General features: G+C 45.0%; 1 protein-coding gene across 3 annotated transcripts in view; it reads right to left on the bottom strand.

The window, feature by feature from the left end:
• Positions 1-18,121, bottom strand: part of Map2k5 (mitogen-activated protein kinase kinase 5) — a 233,270-nt gene that overhangs the window by 52,114 nt on the left and 163,035 nt on the right. For 2 of the 3 annotated variants that reach the window (XM_028867040.2, XM_037207420.1), the window contains 2 exons: positions 5,217-5,243; positions 4,872-4,904 (listed from right to left, as the gene is read on the bottom strand). The exons of the other annotated variant lie outside the window; for it this stretch is intronic. In XM_028867040.2, the coding sequence (XP_028722873.1) occupies positions 4,872-4,904; positions 5,217-5,243 (60 nt within the window). The remainder of the gene's footprint in view (positions 1-4,871; positions 4,905-5,216; positions 5,244-18,121) is intronic. 3 annotated transcript variants of the gene reach the window in all.

Genomic DNA, 18,121 nt, shown 5'->3' with positions numbered 1-18,121 from the left:
ACTCAGCACCTAACCCAGACCACTGTTTACCCACACTTTCAGTCCTAGACTGTGAGAAAGTACAGAAAGTTTGCTCATTTACAAACTCATAGCTTTAAGAGATCAACATACAGTCATTATTTCTGAGCAGGTATAAAATGTCACTTCAACAAATTCACTTTTTATGTGTAAAATGAATAAACAGAAGTGTAAATCAGGGATTTGTTAATGGTTCTTTTGAGCACCTACAGATGCTAGGCAAGAATTTATTTTTAGTTATAATATACCTGGAATGTATGTATATGCTTAGAGTACTAACCCATTTTTCTGGTTGTCATATTTTAGACAACATGAACATTCTGGAATACATCTGTGATCTCAAAAAATGATTTATAAGATAGTTTCAGGTCTTTCTGCCCAACATTTATGTTTTCTCCTTTTTTAATCGAGGAAACTCCATTTATCTTTTAAGCCTGAGTTTAAATGCAATGCCTCCTTACCCACCCCCATCTCTGGGCTCTGTAGCAGTCAGCCTACACTGAACCACGCTTATTTGTTCTGCATACATCTCTAGCCCAAGGTTATGGCCCGTGTGAAGTCAACAGACTCCTGAGCATGGTTCCCTTCAGACTTCTTAGTTCTCAGTCCCTCCATCCACTGGAAGTTCCACAAGCTGGCTTGAGAGATCTTAGGATCTAGTGATGTAGACATCTGGCGTATCTCCACCTGTGACACCTTGGTCTGTAATTGGCTTTGTGGCCTTGCCTAGAAGCCCATTCCCTCTGGATTTGAGGCTGTCCTGAGTGTTCTCAACTCAGGCTAGTACATGGCTGGCAATAGATAACTATGTGCTAACTGAATGCAGGTCTATCCATGTCACTGCATCAGAGGGACCTTAGCTTCTGTCTACCTCTTCAGACAAGGCTGCTGGATCTTACAAGTACTCCTTGGGGATCTGACTTCATTTGATACGTTTTCATTTTGCTAGGGTCACCACTGGGCGTGCCAGCACTAAGGCAGATGGTAGAACTATTTGGACAGCACATGGGGAAGGTCCCCGACAAGAACAATGAGTGATCATAAGAAGAGAGGCAACGTCAAAGGAGAACACAGGAGGAGTGCCCTGGAGGCACGTGATACTATGATTTCAAGAGGCCCAAGAACACCACTGAGTGTCGAAGCCAAACACATAGTCACATTCAGTGATAGCACACAGTCAGCTCCGTTACTTTCTCAGCCCTAGAAGACACTGATATATACAAGGCCAGTTCGGCATCACATTCCAAACAGACTAGAATCTTAGAGAAAATGGTCAGCAGGCTGCCAAGAATACACATTTCTTTTAAAAATACAAATTTCTCACAGTTAGCACAGCCAGCAGTAACATTTCTGTTATCTAGACAATGAAGCCTTGTATTCCCAAGGGTACTAGGTACTCAAGGCACCAGGTACAGATAAACAGACATCATTTACAATGAGAGGCAACCAGGGGCCTGGGGTATTAAGAGGTTCTCTTGAGACTTATAGCCTCAGCTAGTTGGGTCCAAGCTACTCAAAGTGGACCGGATTCTCCAGAATTCTGATGAGAGTTCAGTACTCAGTCTGCCTTGGCTACCCTTCCAGTTGCTGGTCCAAGTGTCATCCTTGTGATTCTTATGGTTCTGTTTAGTTTTGGTGTTCTTTGCTTGGATGTCTGGTGGCTAACTCTGGCTGTGCCCTACAGTTCCATCCTTGACTCTCAGATCGGCTCTAACATTCACCTCTGGCCACTTTAGAGCTAACTGGCCTCTGTCCACCTGGGTGTTGATTAACCACTGTCCAATCTCTGCTATGCTATGGTCAAGGTCAAGCTGAAGCCAGTAACATAATATGCCACACTAGGATTTGCTACTGGTATGTTGTATATGACTAAATGTGCCTGAATTAGGATCCCTTCAGGAAGTAATTCAATTATGTGTATTCCTGTAAGTCTGTATGGAGGTATGTGCACATGAATGCTGGTTCCCCCTTATGCCAGTGGCATGGGCCCCCTGAAGCTGAAATTACAGGCACTTACAAGCCACCCAAAGTGGAAGCTGAAACTGAACTTGAGTCCTCTCCAAGATTAATACACTATTTAGTCACTGACCTATCTCTCCAGCCCCTGGTGGTACTTCTTTTTTTTGTTTGTTTGTTTGTATTTTGAGACAGGGTTTCTCTGCGTAGTTTTGCACTTTTCCTGGAGCTCACTTGGTAGCCCAGGCTGGCCTCGAACTCACAGCGATCTGCCTGGCTCTGCCTCCCGAGTGCTGGGATTAAAGGCGTGCGCCACCACCGCCCGGCTCTTGATGGTACTTCTTGACCTGACTTTTCTGTAACAGGAAACAGCACACACTAGCATCGGGTCCTGAAACCCAAGGAGCAAAAAAGCATCAGTTCCTGATGGTTATATTCACTCACAGAAGCCCTGAAAATCAGGAGCAGATGAAGTTGGAGGAGAGTTCACAACCTTGTGGGATGGAAATGAAGAGAGGCTGTCTACATTGAACATGAGTGCACAGTACCCGAGAGGCTAGGGCATCGGAAGCATCACCACTGAGACATCCAATGACCTGGGCCCAGGATTCTGCTCTGTTTGTTTGAGACTGGGTCTCACTATAATAATAGCCCAGGCTAGCTTTAAACTCACAATCCTCCTGTCTCAGCTTCCTGAGTGTTGGGATATAGGCATGTGCTTGGATTCTGCATTTTTAATGACTCTTAGCTATTCCGATGCAGTGAGTCTTTGGGTCACTATATGAGGAATACCCAGTGCAGAGCAGCAATTAACACACACAGGACAGTGAACACAAAACATGACCCACGCTTTCTTTCTCTGATGCCTTGATGTACCTTGCATAAGGCAGTCCATATGGCTGCCCCTCTCCTAACGGCCTTATTGGATTTGAGATTGGAGAGCCTTACTCTTACTGCTGTTGGTGAAGGATCTCAGGTTTAAGATCAGCTTGGTTTAGTGAAGACGGCGTCAGCCTCCCAAGTTTCTAGAGAGAAGGCGTTTTAACAGGGTTTTGGAGTAAACAGAGATACTAGGTTCTGTTTGTCTTTTGTCTGAGGGAGAAAGGCTACAAAGAAGAGCATGAAATTTCAGCAAGATACTGTTGTCCTTCAGTGCTACCCTATAATCTTTTCAAGTTTTATGATTTTGCCGAAATTAAACAAGTAAAATATTTTAAATGTATAACAACCATCATGTCTTGAAATAAGGAATAGAAACATCTATTTTATCCATAAAATCTCCACGGCAACACACGTATCATTGGTGAGGAAGACACATACCTGAATGCCCACGTACTTTTGATGCCCAGGAGCCAGGCGCACCAAGAGTGGTGGAGCCCAGAAAACAGTGCAGGCTGTGCATTTGACTGGCTAGGCCAAGTTTCCCTGGGCACTTCCCCAAGCAAAACTGGAGGGAGAGCTCAGGACAATGGCTTAATCAGGAGGATTCTGATGGGACAGGATGCGTTTGGAAACTAAGATGACAGAGATATTGATGAGCTATGAGGTCCAGGAGGCCTGTCTGATGTTTGAGATAATGGAGTCTCCATTTGTTTCAGGACGATGCCTTCATTTTCACACCGACGTGGTTGATGGCTTGCAGGGGATGTATGGACTGGCGGATGGAGACACTAAGGAGTTGAGAGTCCCACTCTCGCTGCGGCTGTGATGTGTGTGTGTGTTCATTCTTTTCCTAGGAGGATCTTTATTCTTTTCTCCCAAATCTCATAACTGGTTATGCAGATGTTTAATTGAGAAGAATAGCTATGAAATTACTGTTTGTTTTTTTCCTTTCCAACTTTCCTATCTGGACCACTTATTGTCTCTCTTCTCTATTTACAAATGCTCTAAACATTATAAAATTAAAGTTTAATTAGTTTTAAAACTAAACTTTGCTAGGAGGCTAGGGATTTTTTTCTTTTTTCTTTTCTTTTCTTTTTTTTTTTTTTGAGACAAGGTTTCTCTGTGTAGTTTTGGTGCCTGACCTGGATCTCGCTCTGTAGACAAGGCTGGCCTCGAACTCACAGAGATTTGCTTGGCTCTGCCTCCTGAGTGCTGGGATTAAAGGTGTGCGTCACCACAGCCCGGCCCAAGGCTAGGATTTTTAAAAAGGTTATTGTGTCTCAATTGAGTCCTGGTGTACTATAAGAAGGCTAATATTAAGAAGAGCTGAAATTCAGAAAAAGAAGTAGAATCAAGTTAGCTGAGTGAGGTGGATGAGCTCCATGGAGGCAGTGGGACACAGGATGTGCAGAGGGAGCACGCTCAAGCCAAGAGAAGTTAGGAAGAGAGAAGACTCCTTCCTGGAATACCAGAAGACTCAAGAAGTTAGGGGCAGAGAGAATCTCCAGAAAACGCCTCATGAGGTAATTAAGGCTGAACTATTGACCAGAGCTCTGAACAAACCCTCCCCCATTTTAACCACGGTTTGTTTTTATAGGTAAAACCAGAAAGGCATATTTTATCTAGACCATGTTACTATTCACTCATCTCTGACCCTTCTCTATGGAATGCCTTTCAATGTCTCTTATAGAAGAAGTGATACCACTTTAATTTCCAGCTCTATCCCCATCTGGCCAGGAAGAGGATCAATTAATATTATCATGGTTTGTCTTCAGGGCCTCTGACATCCCCGAGGACCAGCCTGTGGGACAGTGTGTCATCACAGTGCTTCTCGGCCCAGACGGGGAGAGAGCGGGATTCAGGACAAGGCCAGCTCGTGTAACACAGCTCAGAGCATACCACACAACTTGCTTCGAGGATGTTGGGCATTGTGCTTCATTAGGAAACAAAATATAAGCTTTCCACACCATTAGGGATGACTTTAGGAGTGGAAAGCACATAAGACGATGCCTCACCTCATCAACAATGCACTGCAGAAGCTGGAGAGGCTGCAACGGGAAGAAGAGAGGGAAAAGTATTAGCCTGTGTGCAATGTCTTCACAGTGGAGTGGAAAGAAAAAAATCATTAATGCAATAAAATATAGCAAGATTAATCAACAACAGCAAACTCTTATAAAAACATGGATGCTCAGGACGTCCTATTATTTCTAATGGTACCTAATCTAATACAGGCAGTTAAAGGTTTGCATTTTCTTCAAAATGCAATTTGCTAAGTTTAAAACAAGGCATTCAAGCATGCAAAGGAAGCAGCCATCAGGAAAAAGAAAAGTGAATTTTTTTTCTGAACTCATAAAGCTTACCATTAAAGATCCCTGGTTTTTCTGAATCTGAAAAAAGGCAATATGTAATTAGCATGTCATAATCAAAATGACTCACTTGGACACATTATGATCACTGAGAGAAAATTATTGCATTGCTGGTGGCAATTTGTGGGCATGTGTTAACACAATTTACATAATGAAAATACACAAATGTTAATAGCTCGCTTCTCATTTATAGGCGAAAGTCAGCAGAATGTTAATTTCACACAACACTTTTTAGTACCCTCCAGGTTGTATTAGAATAGGGAGAAAAACCATAATCCATTTCAAAAGGCTGTTTACGATTCAGATATAAATAATGTTTTATATTGCTAGATTGTGAACACTGGGCTTAATGTTGCAATCATTGCTAATGTTATGAAGCTCACTCTTTTTAAATTAAAAACCGATTTATTTAAAATTGAAATTAAATCATAGTCAGAAATTAGAATTTTGGATTCCTGCCAGTGTCTGCTCACAATCCCCTATTTTGTGAAGAAAACTTTAATTATGTGGTTGAAGTGTTTGCCTGGAACTAAGGAGTGGGGTGAAAACTCTACCCTTTTCAAAGTTCTTTGGACTGCTTCTCGAGCAGCAAGGCTCTCTGGGAAAAATCAAATGCATGAGGTTTTACAGTGCTTTGCTAGGGTGCCTGCCCCGACTCGGCGTTCTGCGGGCAAGCTGCTCACATCTAACACAGTTAACCAAACGTGACAACATCAATCAACTTCAACTTGCTACTCAAAACAGTAAACACACCACTGTCCCCCCAGACACCTGCAGTTAATGGACCCAAACCCAACGGAAACTGAGTCCTAGGTCCTGCATTTTTGTAAACAGAAAATATTTTAGGGAGTAAATGCTACCAGGGCAGGTCAGTTGTTTTCTGGGATCCATGAGCTCCAACCAGCCGGTTAGATAGGAAAGTGTAACATTCCATGTTTTCCTCTAGTGCTGGGAATCAACCAGGGGCCTCAGACACGACGGGCAGATGTTCCACTGAGCTGCATTCCAGGACCCTTCATGTGTTTTTAGTGGCACCGTGTGTGTGTGCGCTGTATGCATGTGTGTATGTGTGTGAGGCCAGAGGCTGACGCTGGGCGTCTTCTCGATCACTCTCCACCTTATCTTTCGAGACAGGGTCTCTCACTGAACGTGGAGCTCCCGTGCCAGTTACACTGCTTGGCCACAAAACCCTGGGAGGCATCTGTCTGTCCCGCCAGCACGAAGATTACAGGTGCCGGCCACAGCACATGGCTCTTACATGGGTGCTGGGGATTTGAACTCAGGTCCTCATGCCTGTGCGGCAAGCACTTTACCCACTGAGCCTTCGAGATACTTAAGTTCTTTCCTGCACATACTCATCTGGCCAGCACAACAAGCCCTAAGGCATGCAGGGATGACAGTCTCTATGCTGGGAAACCAGGCCTCCCAGAAATGGTGCAGGTTTGGGTTGCAGGCCCGGGTCTGGTGGTGCCAGGCCTTTTCAATGTTCCTTCACCTGGAGGATACCTGCCTATGACCACAGCATTCCTTAACAAACCAACTGGACTGCATGTTTGCACTTGCATGGTATGGCTGTCAAGGGTGGATGCTGGGTGGATGACTTCCTCTTGCATCCGTGTGGCTGACCAGCAGTCCGTCCCCTCCCCCAAGTCCTGCTTTGGAGCCCAGGCTGACCTAGAACTCACTATCCTCCTGCTGGGGTTACAGGTGTTGTAGACAGTAGTTCCCATGCTCTGTCTCAAGTGGACAAGGTTCCTGCTCATGTGTCGCCACCTGTCAGTCACCACACAGGAAGCAGTTCCAGGCTGCTGAGAAGTTTAGTAAAATCTCCAAGAGCCAGGTCCCCTCTCCTACGGTGTTTGCTTTTCTTTTTTTCTTCTAAGCACACACAGGTAGCCCGATGCGCAGTACTGAAGAGGACAGATTCACTTCACAGCTGAGCTGTCTGTAGTGGACAAAACACTAGGAATCCATTTTCGACATCAAAGGGCATCTTTACTCACAGATTTCCAAGAGTCGGGAGATGACAGGATTCACGGAGGAAAATCTGGCAAAGATTCTATGAGGTGCCCTAAAGTGAGGTTCAGGTTGGTCTGCGGCACTGCCTTCAGGAACATGAGTTGTGTGGATTGGACAGAGGGGGAAGACTCCAAATGACCCTGGATCTTACAGGGCTCTACTGTCTTATCTTGCCCTGTCATACAGGTTAGAAGAAGAATACCTTGAAGACACCTTAATACTGCACTACATTGATTGGGCCAGTGAGGTGGTTCAGGCGGTCAAGGCTCTTGCCAACAAGCCTGATGACCTGAGTTCAATCCTCAGAACCCTCACAGTGGAAGGAGAGAACCCCCTCTGGCAACTTTCCTTCTGACCTCCACATGCTCACCGTGGCACACGTGCCCATACACACACACAAATAAATAAATGTAATTAAACTGTCCTATATTAAGGCTGCTATAAGGAAGAGAGGGATAACCACTGGTCCCTCTCTTTTATGATATAACAATCCAGTTTTGCCCAGGATCTTAGAGATGCTATGCCAGGGTTTTATTACAGTCTTGATAGTAACATACTACAGGATGTCAACTTCATGTATTTTGTATTAAGGTAGCAGAGCCAGAACCTGAAATTGATTCAAAATGCTTATGGTACTCAATTACTTCTGAACATTGTTACACAATGCAGTGACTTATGTCTTCCATTTCACATGGGTCTGATGTGATGATGCAACATCACCATAATTGATTCATTTTCTCAATTAAATAAAGCTACTGTGCGTTTCTTTATAGGAGTGCCACACAGACCATGGAGTTAGATGTATTATCTCCTTGCCTTCTCTCAGATATATTGCCTTGAAGGCTATGTTCTGTTCCTCTGTTAATTCCACCAGAAAAATTTAATGCCACAGTCATATTTTTCAAGTTCTAAGCTGCCACGCGCACGATTGTATTTATATTAGGCATATTTTTCACTGCTAAACTCTTTGTTGTTTACCTTTTTCAAGATCATATTACTGTCTGGGCACAGTGACTATAAAACAGATCTGAACCAAGTCAACCTCCAGCCGCCGCCTCTGCTTTGGTGCACAGTTCATGTAAAATCGAAGCCCCTTGTTTATAACACATTGAAAGCGGTACTGACGCTGGTATAAAATGCCAGCTTCATGGACACCTATCTTTATTCTGGGCCTGCCTTTCTAAAGGCCTGGCTGTGAGAGCGGAGTTCAGAGGTGCACGGTCATGTTGTTAGCGTTGATGTACAGCCCGCGCCTGACAACATCGCCCACACCCTCTACAATCAGCCTGCCTAAGCCCACGCTCTGCTCGTACATTCTGTTTGTGTTGAGTGGTTTCTGTGGCTAACTAGGACTTTGGGACAACTAACAGAATGTAACTGTTCCAGACAAACACTTCACTCATCAAGCTCTGGAATTGGTGGTGTTTTGATAGATTAGTGAGATGAACTTCCTTCCTCTTCTGTTTTTTTTTTTTTTTTTGTCAATTGTCAGATCCAAGATTTAAAGCCCTACTAATAGGGGAGGTAGGTCTCCTTCTGTTGAAGGTAGACCCTCGTATGTTTAAACAGGATGGATGGAAGGCTTGTTAAGGAGGCAGTCACAAGTACTAGCCGGGCTCTGCTGACTGCATTAACATTTATTATAGCTTTCTTTGCATGAACCTTACAGGTGGCAATTAGAAAGCCCCATAACATGACTCATGACTTTGGAAAGTGATCCTGGGAATGGGATTGTTAATGCAAAGCCTCAGAGGTGAGGCCTCAACTATGGTGCTGGTGCTAAAAAAACGATTTTGGGAGTTTCTGCTCCCCTCTCTGCAAACAATGGCAAAACAGACCTTGCTAGCAGGTCTTTCCCATCATCTTCAGAGGCATAATCAGAAAATCAGAGTGGATCCACTCTGGAGCCGAGGGAGGACACCAGCCAGGCCTTCATTCCCCTCTGAAATGATGACTTGCCCCGCGGCTCTTGTCGGAGAGATTTATGGGTGACCTAGGTCACATCTTCCAATATCAGTTGACAAATTTTCTCTTTACATATTTACTGCTTTTCAAGCTTGTGTTATTTTCTCTTAGATAGAAAAAAGAAGTCTGAAATTACATGGTATGGTTGGAATTTTTAAAGAATAGCAGCATCATTTTGTGTGACTTGAGCTATATTCCAGTCTTCAGTGTTAAACTGGTTTTTTCTTTGATTTTAACCCAAATGTAAGGATCTGTAGACACTTTAAAGATACTCTGTTCAAATCTGACACATTAAGCTACAGCCTCAGCTAAATCTACAGTGATTATGGTGAATTGGGATTTTATATGCTACATGAAGAATTAAGACCTAAAGAATTCTTCAATGGAAAGGACCTCAGAGATGCTCAAGCTCAATCTACTTATTTTGCCTTTATGGATATTGAGGCTCAGAGAGGAACAATATTCAAGGTCCCAGATACAGCCTGGCCTGACACCTTGCTCAGGAGGCTGCTATTTGGGAAAATGCATGAACCTGAGAACTAGAAAGATCCATGCAATTCCAGCCAGATACCCCTTGCCTCAAAATTCCCCTTCCTGCATTAGGGCTATGGACCATTGTCTGCACAGTTCAGGGTCCTGTATTGGGGCTATGGACCATTGTCTGCACAGTTCAGGGTCCTGTATTGGGGCTATGGACCATTGTCTGCACAGTTCAGGGCCAAAACAAGAGGATCCCAAAGCCTCTCTGAAGATGGTGTCCCCACTCAGGAGCTGGGTCTTCTGTCTGTGCCAGGGAGAAATGGTCCCAGCTTTAGTGCTGTGCCAGGTGCTCAGAGGGAATATGCCACCCCCAATCCATTATAACTATAAAGCTTCCCGCAAGGATACAGTTTACTTCCATAAGCTGTAACCTGTTGCCTCGTACCACCAAAAGCTTCCGAACGACTATTTTACAAAAAGGAATAAATGAAATTTACTGGGCCTAACTATGAGTGGGGACATCCATAAAGTACTAATTTTCCTGAAGGCAATATAAGACAAAATAAAAGATAATATACATTGTTTCTAATGAGCTAACATAAACACAATAGCTTTGCTCAGCGCCTCTTCCCAGATCACCAGCCTTTATCTTTGTTCCAAGTGTTATCACTCTCGGGAGTCTTACTATATCTTGTACAGGGTCTAAAAAAATGTTGAGTCATAGAGGAGTTATCAGGCAGATCCCAATCAGGGCAGAATGAGCCTAAAATTCTACAGTCTAAGATCCACTTTCATGGCTGGAGGTGGTAGCACATGCTTTGAATACCAGCAATTGAGAGCCAGAGGCAGGTTTATCTCTGTGAGTTCAAGGCCAGCCAGGGCTGCACAGCGAGAAACCCCCTTCCAGGTATGCATGTATGCAAAAAGTATTTGAATAAATAATTGAAACAAAAGTTTAAAACAAGTTTTAAATTCAGTTTAAGATCCTCTCTCTGTCACCTTCTCTCTGGCCCACAGCTCAGCCTGCAGCCAGGGATGTGTTTGGGAGCTACCAGTTTTGAAAAGAGAAATCTAACTAGCCAAGAGCTGGGTGTGCCAGAAAGACTCCAAGATGCCTAGAGGAGAGCACAGCTCAGATGGGACCAGATAGAAAAACCCCTAAGGCCATAAATTAGAGCCCGTGGCTCTTGCTGCTACCCAAGGATCAAGGACAATGCGTTTCTCCACAGAATACAACAGCTGGAGCACTGAGGTACAGGACAACATCACTCATCCGCTGGGCCCACCAGGCAGGGGGGCGGGGGAGGACCTCTTCGCCAGTCTCCTCCTACCCTTTGTGTACTTAAAACTGACACAGCTCGTGTCCCACTCCACGTGCATGGAGAGGAGCCGTAGCAAATTCTCCTTTGGGGGAATACTACTTTAATGTTTTGACACAGAACTGCAATTTGAAATAAACAGATGTGAATCACACGATGAATCTGTTTCCTGATGGTACAGGCCTAGTCAAGGTGTTCGTTAAGTATCTTGCTTTGAGAAGATTTTAGGAATTTTTCTACCTCTAACTTTAGTTCCTCCTTGTCTTTGTTCTGTGAGGAGATGAGCTTGTGTGACTCTAGCTTAAGACCATTAGAGGGGTGTGTGTGTGTGTGTGTGTGTGTGTGTGTGTAGATGTGTGTGTGTGTGTGTGTGTGTTGGGGGAAGTGTGTTGTAGGCGTGTGTGTGTGTGTGTGTGTGTAAGTGTGTGTGTAAGTGTGTGTGTGTGTGTAAGTGTGTGTGTATGTGTGTGTGTGTGTATGTGTGTGTGTGTCGTGTGTGTGTGTGTGTGTGTGTGTGTGTGTGTGTGTGTGTGTAGGGAGGGGAGTGGGGTGTAGGAGATGCAATTTCTCTGAGCAAGGCCTATGGATGACATCAATCTTCATGGTTAAATAAACCTGATCCAGTGAAGATGCTAGACAGGGGTTTTCTGGATCTAGCCTTTAATTTGCTTCTCTGTCAGCTTAACCCACCCCCATGCTCTGGAACCCAAAGATGGGTTCACCTGGTCCATGTCTTTACCCACAGGGAATCTTGCTTTGTAATGTTCCAGACAGAGGTTATCTTCTAGGACTGGAATTCCAATGATTCTATCTTGGACAGCAAGGACTGTTGAGAAGTTTCCTTCATGAATGTAACTTAGGATTGTATTTTCTTCAAATACAAACAAAGTCAACCTTGAACTGGATCACTGGCTCTTTCTAACTCCCAGTCCAAGCAGCTTGCATTTTTTAACAGGCAGCACGCTCTCACATCTGCAGTTAGACTAACCACACTCAACCACAGCAAATGTCTCTCTGGTTTTAACTTTTACGCAGAAAGTAGGCTTCATCTGCCCACTGTAGCCACACTGCTTCCTGTCATAATGTCACTCTCCCTGGACACACAGAGAATCCTACTGTGTCGCTGTGGGGCTGGCGCTTGTCACATTTCCTGCAGAAGTTTACAGAGTTTTAGGAAGGTTCACTACATTTTCTGAAGTCTATCAGCACAGAAGGCTGTTAGAAAGTTCATTTTTCAAGCCCAAATAAATCTTAGAGATCAGCCCGGGACCCCTGAGCTGTGGTGAATGGAACTGATTTCAGTTCCTTATATATTTGGAGACAGGTGCCATGTCTTCGATATCTTCTGTGCTGAATAAGCCCAGGGACTTTCCTCCCCAGGATCAGCTGCTGCTCTCGATGCCCTTTACCCTTCCCCCTCCACAGCAATGGCACTCCGGCCACACGCTCCGCCCTCAGTCCTTTTGCTTATGTCAAGATGATTCCATGTGAAATAGCGGATGGAGCATGGAGCCCAGACCTGAATTATTAAGAGCATGTTCATCCCCTGGACTCGGGGGTTAAACAGCCTTCAGGTGCTGATGGGGAAGCAGAGCTGCTTGTCCCAGCAGAAGCAGGTTACTCCGACGGCCTAAGCAGTCACTGTTGGTTTAGGAATTGAGCTAAGAGCTAGGTGTGGTGGTGCACACTTTTAATCTCAGAGGCCAACCAGTCTACATAGAGAGTTCCAGGCAAGCCAAGGCTAATACAGGAACCTTGTCTCAAACAAAACAAAAGTGAGCCAAAAGTCACTGGCCAGAGCTGCCTTTCCCCAAATCAGGAAGCCCAGGCTTTTCACTCAGTGAATTCCTCTGTGACTAAGTTGACTTTGAGTTGGTTTTTTAAAAAGCTGCCTGAAGGACCAGCTATGATTTACATCCTGTCACTTGTGGTCAGCTTCCTCCAATGTGTGCATAGCATGATAGCCCCTCTCATCCATCTGACTATGTTTCAGGACCCTCAGTGGAAGCATGAAACCCTACCCATCCCTCCCTGTCTTTACTGTGTACACACACCCCCAGTAAGCTGTCATCTTTCCCTTAAAGGGCTTGTTTTAGGCACAGAATTACCACTGTCACTCCTCTTGTGCTTTGGGACTCTTACTAAGAAGAGTAACTGTTACCTGAGTGCAGCACTGTGGCACCTGACAGTTGATCTGATGACCGAGACACTTGCTAAAGTGATTGGCAGATGGGTAGTACATACAACACGGACGCACTGCAAAGAGGGAATATTCACATCCAGAATGTTACAAAATAGGGTGGCATGGGGTTCCACCAGGCCACTCACAGCTGTGTGCTATTGGAAACTTAGGATGATGTTAGCAATTTCCCACTTCCTAGTTTAGACTGCAGTTGACTGAAGGCAGAGACTAAAATGCTGGGTAAGGCGGAGACCACCAAAAGTCCCAATAAAAAGGGTGCCAGCCTCTGAACACATACTCACTTTGCCTTGACTGGCTTAGCTCACCGTGTTCTGGATCCTGTAGCAGAAACTCATGGAGGCAAAAGCGCCTCAAAGGGTTTTTGGTAGCCACAATCATATGGCTACCAAAACTGAAAGGGATTATTTCCCTTCGGCTCAACCAAGAGGAGATAAAGAAAAAGCAGCACTACTGTCTCTGCCGTGTCTCAGACAGACAGACAGACAGACACAGTACTGAAGGACAGTTTAACTGGTCAGGGACCCTGGACAGGTCTGAAGAAGCTGCTTCTTGTGCCTCTTCCTCAGGACAAACAGACTGCATGAGCCCTTTGTTTGGCTGAGAGGAGGCCCGCCAGCCCTGCAGCGGCACAGACTTCTGGGGCCTGAAGGAACATCGAGGTTTTTGAACCCTGCTCAGCTACCGCTCCTTTCTGATCTTTGCAACCTCCTACTGTCTGGACTCATCTGGCAGAGGGGAGTTTGCTGCTTCCCATCCATCCCCTCCATCCGTTGTCCCATCTGGACTCTCCTGAAGGACCAACACTCGTTTTCTCTAGAGAAAACGATCATGTCTCTCAGAAGGACTTGTCCTAAAGAGAAAAGAGAAAACCAAGACTAGGGAGCCTTGGAATTTGAGTTTAGTTCTTGGCTCTTTCTAGACGAAAAACTGGTTTTGCCAATACGTAAGTCAGTAAATTGAGGTAAATAATCCCTTTTAGTTATATTTACCAAGTGGTCCTCTATGCCCAAACTATAAGTGACTCTAGAACCCAAAAGGCAGGCGAGACACAATTGCTCGTCCCCAAAGGCGAATGACTTATTAAAGTTCCCTGAAACTAGCCAGAGCTAAGACTTAAGCACAGAGCTTGTCTTTCCTCTAAATGTCACTCAGTACTGGGACAAACCATAGCTCCCTAGGGCTGGAGAGCTGGCCCAGGAGTGAAGAGCATTGTTGCTCTTGTGGAAGACCCAGGTTTGGTTCCCAGTACTCATAAGGTGGCTCACAACTGTCTGTAACATTAGCTCCATGGACCTGACACCCTCTTCTGACCTCCTCAGCCACCAGGCATGCACATGGGGAATAAATGCACAGGCTGGCCAAACATCCATACACATAACATAAATAAGTCTTTAAAAAACAAAAAGCCCACAGCTTCCCAGTTTTGCTGCTTTTCCCCAGGGTCCCATAGATTTCTAAGGTATTTTCTTCTACTTCATCCTGCCCTGGTTTTGTTTTTAGGCATCTCAGGAAATCTTGTTTCCTCAACCTAGGCTCTAGGTATTTAAAAAGCCTCACCACATCTGACATCGTTGTTTGGCGTGCTGAGCTCCTGAGATGGCTTCAACAATAGCCCTACATGGTCATGTGGGATGAGGACAGAGAGGATCTGGACATAGTTCATGCACATCTTTCAACCTACGTGTTCGTTGTTGCTTTGGCAAATGAAGTTCAAAATACACATGGAGCAAAGCAGTCACAGATCTAGAAGAAATTGAACTCTGTTTGACTCTTGTTTCCGAGTTCCAGTTCACTCTTTTCAGTCAGTTTCAAGGGGGGACAGTGAAAGGTCAGAAAGCATGCTTAGTTTTATCCAATACCTTTAGAGAATTGGCGTGCATTTGAAACTGATCAAACTCAGCAGAACTGCTCCAGCATCCTTGAAAGCACTCATGTGTCTAGATCTGGTGGCACCCCACCTGCTTTATATACTGTCTTCCCAGGAGACTATGGGCACCTTCCAGAGGAGACTGAGGTCTGAGGAGGAAAGTCAGAGAGATAAAAAGGGATGCCAGGCCCAGAAACCAGGAGAGCCTCGCCTGTGCTTGGGTTGAACTCACATAGCAACGGTGATATACACTGTCACCTGGGGTGGTAGGTATCATTTGCTGCCTCTGGCTCTCTCTGCCCAGGAGTCTCTAGCTAATGAGGAGACAGAGAGCTGTCCAGAGCAAGGGGATGAAGGAAGGCCTCTGACCAGAAACTTAGTTTTGCTTATGGCATTTCACCAAACTGGACTAGGTGTATGGAGAAGGTGTCCTCAGGCTCACAGGGTACTGTGGCAACCCATTTCTGCTCAGAATTAAGATAAGCTTTATCATTCACTTCTGTCTTTGCCCCCTGTGCCTGGAGACCCACAACTTTCCTCGTCAGGCCTTTCTACTGCCTGAGGTCACGAGTGCAGACAGTGAGGTACAGCCTGAGTCCATGCTTGATTCCAATAGGTTGCCCTGGTTTCCCACAATCCTGAAGAGCTTGGCTTCCTGTCTTGGCTCCAGGTTGTGTCCGGGACCCCTCTGCTCCTGGCTGTGTCTCAGCACCCCCAGCCCTAATCGGCATCAGTTCTTTGTTCCTTTAGAGACTTGTTGATTTTTCAAAGAACTTGTCTGTTTTATTGGCACTAAAGAGGCTTGAGTTCTTAGGATCATTAACATTGTGGTTGAAGAAGATTCCCCAACACCCCAGGCATTAATACAGAACTGTTAAACATTTAAAAGCAATCTGTGTTCAAAGAAAGCTTGGCCAGGTCTGCCCCCTTTTAACTTGGATGCCAATGAGCTCCTAGCTCCAAATCTACCCCAAGTTCTCCATGTGGAATGGTGATGAGCAGTAAAAGTTGATATCTTTGTTTCTGTTGCTGCTGAGACTACTTTCCTCCCAGGGATCCATATCCAGTCAGCAATTACCTGGTAGGCAGGAAGCATCCTGGGACAGTAATTTCCACCTCTGTAGATACACCAGTTGGAGGCAGTACTTGAGTGGCTGGATGTGTAAAATAAGAATGGCTATTTGGATCAAAACCTCTGGGTGCCTCATCATACCTCCTGTCCCCACTCTCCTCTAGACAGAAAAAGCCACTGAACTGGGAGTGGGAGACAGAAACCCTGCAAGTCATTTAATGGCCACGGCTCTCATTTCCTCCTCTGCCAAATAAAAGCTGGAGAAGGTCTTTTTGTATCTGAAACTCTACAATTTCTTAATGTGCCAACAACTACCAATGATACCAAGGGGCAAGAATAGAAATCTCTGGAGTCTAAGAGGGAGACAAGATGGCAAAGTTACCAACTGGGAGCCAGAGTGGGGCATCAAGGTCATTGCTTTACATCTCAATCTTATTTCTAGGCTGATTATTTAAAAAAACGGTGAAAGAATCATGGTCCCAGTTACTGGACTAAAAATGACTAGATTCTATATATAATTCTGTGTATTATGACTGTGAATGATAAATTGTAACTCAAAAGAGAAGGACTGGACAGGAAGGCTCTGGTGGGATCAGAGAAGTAATTCATTTCAGTCTAACCTGGCAGGAGACACAGTCATATATTTTCAGAGCTACATAAGCAAATCCCTGAAGTACTTTCTGGAAATATAAATAATACCACCACTGCCTTGCTCTTGTTAACCACCTTATACTTCTTAAAGTGCCTTCTTAGCCTTGGCTCATTTAATGGTGATAATTCCTTCCCAGTCGCCTAGAAATTGTCCTGGAATGTGTCAGGTCAAATTCACACAAGTTGGGGAGAAGCTTTCAGGCATGTGGCAACTACCCTCAGGGCAGAGATCTGGAAATGCAAATCCTTCCAACCTTAGACAGGCTCAAAGAGACTCATGACATCCTGGAGCCCAGCTTCTGTATCCAGTCTGTTACAGGGTCAGCTACATCTTGATAGACTCCTTCCTCCCCTGCTCCTCTGACCCCTTTCTTTCTCCCCTCAGCCTCTGTTACAGCTAACCCAGGGGATCTGCTCAACAGGGAAATGAGAGCAGCCACAGTAACACCCTTCAGACTACTGGAAGGAGGCTCTACACACCCCATGCTCAGTCCCGGGGCTCCTGGTGAACGTACCTCCCTTGAGTACTTAGAGTGGACCTTTGCCATCCTTCTAGTCCCTTTGCCGCAGCTCAAGCATCTTCTACTCTACGAAGTATTCTTGGCTTCTTTTAAATAAATATCACTTCCCTTTATTTTAAAAATTATGTGTATACAGGCCCTGTGCAAGCTTTTAATCCTAGCACTTGGGAGGCAGTTAGGCAGATCTCTGTGAGTTCAAACCCAGCCTTGCCTATATAATAAGGTCCAGGCCAGCCAAGGTCACATAGAGAGACTTGTGTCTCAAAAACAAACAAACAAATAAATAAATAATAAAAACAAATAAAAATATGTGCATGTGCCTGCAGAGGCTAGAATTATAGGATCCCAGTGGAACTGGAATTTCAGGTGGTTGTGAGCTGCCTGATGTGGATTCTGGGATCCAAAGTTAGGTTCTCTGCAAAAGCAGTACACACTCTTAATAGCGGAGCCATCTTTCCAGACTAAATGATTTATTTACTTTTTAACTATGTGTAGAGGCCAGAGGCTTTGGAATCCCTGGAGCTGGAATGTGAGCAAATGCAGGCAACTGGGAACCATCTGATGTGGGTGTTGGGAACTGAATCCTGGTCCTCTGCAAGAGAAGTATGAGCTCTTAATTGAGTCATCTTTCCGGATCTGTCTTGGCTTCTTAAAGTAAGCTAACCATGCCCCTTTCTGAGGCCAGTACCTCAGCTCCTGGAGGCTCCTTTTATAGGAGCTGTGCTTTGTTCTGTGCTTTTCTTTCTATTGGAACTGGCTTCCTCTGCTTCAGTTCCGCAAAGTGTCAGGCACTGGAGTAGGT

The sequence above is a fragment of the Peromyscus leucopus genome, chromosome 7 (genome assembly GCF_004664715.2).
Source record: "Peromyscus leucopus breed LL Stock chromosome 7, UCI_PerLeu_2.1, whole genome shotgun sequence".
NCBI lineage: Eukaryota > Metazoa > Chordata > Mammalia > Rodentia > Cricetidae > Peromyscus > Peromyscus leucopus.
This window is presented reverse-complemented; position numbering and strand designations above follow the sequence as displayed.